Raw genomic sequence first — 2,261 nt, 5'->3', positions numbered from 1 at the left:
TATATATATATATATATCTATGTATCTATCTAAATCTATCTATCTATCTATCTATCTATCCACATATATATATATATATATATATATATATATATATATATATATGTGTGTGTGTGTGTGTGTGTGTGTGTGTGTGTGTGTGTGTGTGTGTGTGTGAGAGAGAGAGAGAGAGAGAGAGAGAGACAGAGGGGGCCCTCGTGGCCTAGAGGTTAAGGTGTTGGCCTCTCATTCAAAGGTCCCGGGTTCGAATCCGGGTAGCGACCGAAATATTTTCTTCTCTAAAATTGTCTCCTTTCACCTCCTTTCCTGCTCTCTAGCAATGTTCTGTTGTCTGCTTTCATTTCCACTTTCTGCCCCCACCCCCTCACCTCCTTTGCCCCCTCCTCTGGGCTCCTGACTCTTTCTGTAGCCTTTCTACTGCTACTACTTGGCTCCTCCTTACTGCTGTCTTTCTGCCACACCCCTGATCTACACAAAGAGAGAGAGAGAGAGAGAGAGAGAGAGAGAGAGAGAGAGAGAGAGAGAGAGAGAGAGAGAGAGAGAGAGAGAAAGAGAGAGGGGTGGGGCAGACAGACAAAGACAGAAACAGAGTGATAAAGAGAAAGAAAGAGAAAGAGATACATGACCATAAGTAGACACTTTATCTCTTACTCAGCTCTCCCCTGTCTCCTTTTTTTCAGGCATGGAGCTGGTAGGCCCATCCAAGAGGAAGTACGCTGGTATTGTCATCGAGATTTTCTGGTGTATTGGGCTTTTCATCCAGAATGGCGTGGCCTACGGACTCCGAGACTGGCGATACCTGCAGGCAGCTCTGTCCGCCCCAACCGTCCTTTTCCTGTCTTACTGGTGGTCAGTCATTGCTTAAGATCTAAAGTTGTTGTTTTTTGTTGATACTGTTTTTGTTGCTGTTGTTGTTGTTGGTGGTGGTGGTATCCGAATTTTTTGGATCAAAAGCTTGCAATTCATTACAATAATTTCGGTTTCTTTATCTGTCTGTTATGTTGTTTGTCTGTCTGTCTGTCTGTCTGTCTGTCTGTCTGTCTGTCTGTCTGTCTGTCTGTCTGTCTGTCTGTCTGTTTGTTTATCTATCTATCTATCTATCTATCTATCTATCTATCTATCTATCTATCTATCTATCTATCTATCTATCTATCTATCTATCTATCTATCTATCTATCTATCTATCTATCTATCTATCTATCTATCTATCTATCTATCTATCTTGCACGAGCTCTGTCCCCATTTTGCTTCATCATTTTGCATTAATAGTAAAATGGTGTTGTTTGTGCTGCGTGCAATAATCTACCACTATTAGCCTTACCTACGTTTTTTCAATGACTACAAGAAAACGTAAACGCATAAAATAAATAATAAAACCGTTAATGAATTAACAAATGAGTAAACGAATTAAAGATGAGGTCAGAAGGAAATATAAAAAATAAAGAAACATAATTATACAAATAAAGAAACAAAGACTGATCAAAAGATAAAAATAAATTCAGTTTTCACTGTTTGCGCGAATAAGATACAACTAACATGAAAAGAACCAAAACGAAACCCCCCCCCCCCCCTTTCCCCAATTTAAATAAAATGAACTCCCCCAAAAAACAAGAAACAAAACAACAACCTACAAATAGAAATCTCTGCCCTCAGGCTGCTACCAGAGTCCCCTCGCTGGCTGATCAACAAGGGCAAGCTGAAAGAAGCCGAGATTGTGATCAAGAAAGCTGCGAAAGGAAACGGCGTGGAGCTCAGCAAGAAGGCCCTACGACTGGACGAGCTGGAAGTGGAAGGAGAAGGGGAGAGAATCTGGCACATGTTCACCACCCCGGTGCTTTTGATTAGGTCCCTTGTCATCTTTTTCAACTGGTACGTTTTCTCAATAGTCATGTTAATAATATGTTTCTGTTGTTTTTGTGTGGTGGTGGTGTGTGTGTGTTAGAGGGGAGGGGGGATTTGGTTGTTCGTTTGGTTTGGTTTGTAGGGGGAGATTCATGCCGTTTTGATTTTCTTTTTTTTAGTATTTTTTTTTTAGGGGGTGTCACCATAGTGGATTATTTTTTTGCTTTGGATTGCGGCTTTTATCTTGTTGTCAGGGCTGTCTGTTGTTGTTGCTATTATTGTTTTAGCAGGAGGGGGTGGGTGGGTGGAGGGAGTTCTATGTTTATTTAAAACTGACATTGCCATTGACGGGGTTTCAAACCAAAAGACCCATTCAAGAGTATGTTTCCTATGGGGTTTTGGAAAGACAAAAGTCTACG

The 2,261-nt window shown here is 40.9% G+C and overlaps 1 protein-coding gene across 1 annotated transcript in view; it reads left to right on the top strand.

Annotated features, from left to right (window-relative positions):
- Nucleotides 1-2,261, top strand: part of LOC101860568 (organic cation transporter protein) — a 30,925-nt gene that overhangs the window by 17,859 nt on the left and 10,805 nt on the right. Inside the window, exons 5-6 of the mRNA XM_005098190.1 lie at nucleotides 681-849; nucleotides 1,654-1,869. Coding sequence (XP_005098247.1) covers nucleotides 681-849; nucleotides 1,654-1,869 — 385 coding nt within the window. The remainder of the gene's footprint in view (nucleotides 1-680; nucleotides 850-1,653; nucleotides 1,870-2,261) is intronic.

Source organism: Aplysia californica, unplaced genomic scaffold, assembly GCF_000002075.1.
Source record: "Aplysia californica isolate F4 #8 unplaced genomic scaffold, AplCal3.0 scaffold00174, whole genome shotgun sequence".
In the NCBI taxonomy this organism is placed as follows: Eukaryota; Metazoa; Mollusca; class Gastropoda; order Aplysiida; family Aplysiidae; genus Aplysia; species Aplysia californica.
The sequence above is the reverse complement of the archived record's forward strand: the minus strand, read 5'-3'. Positions and strand labels throughout refer to the sequence as shown.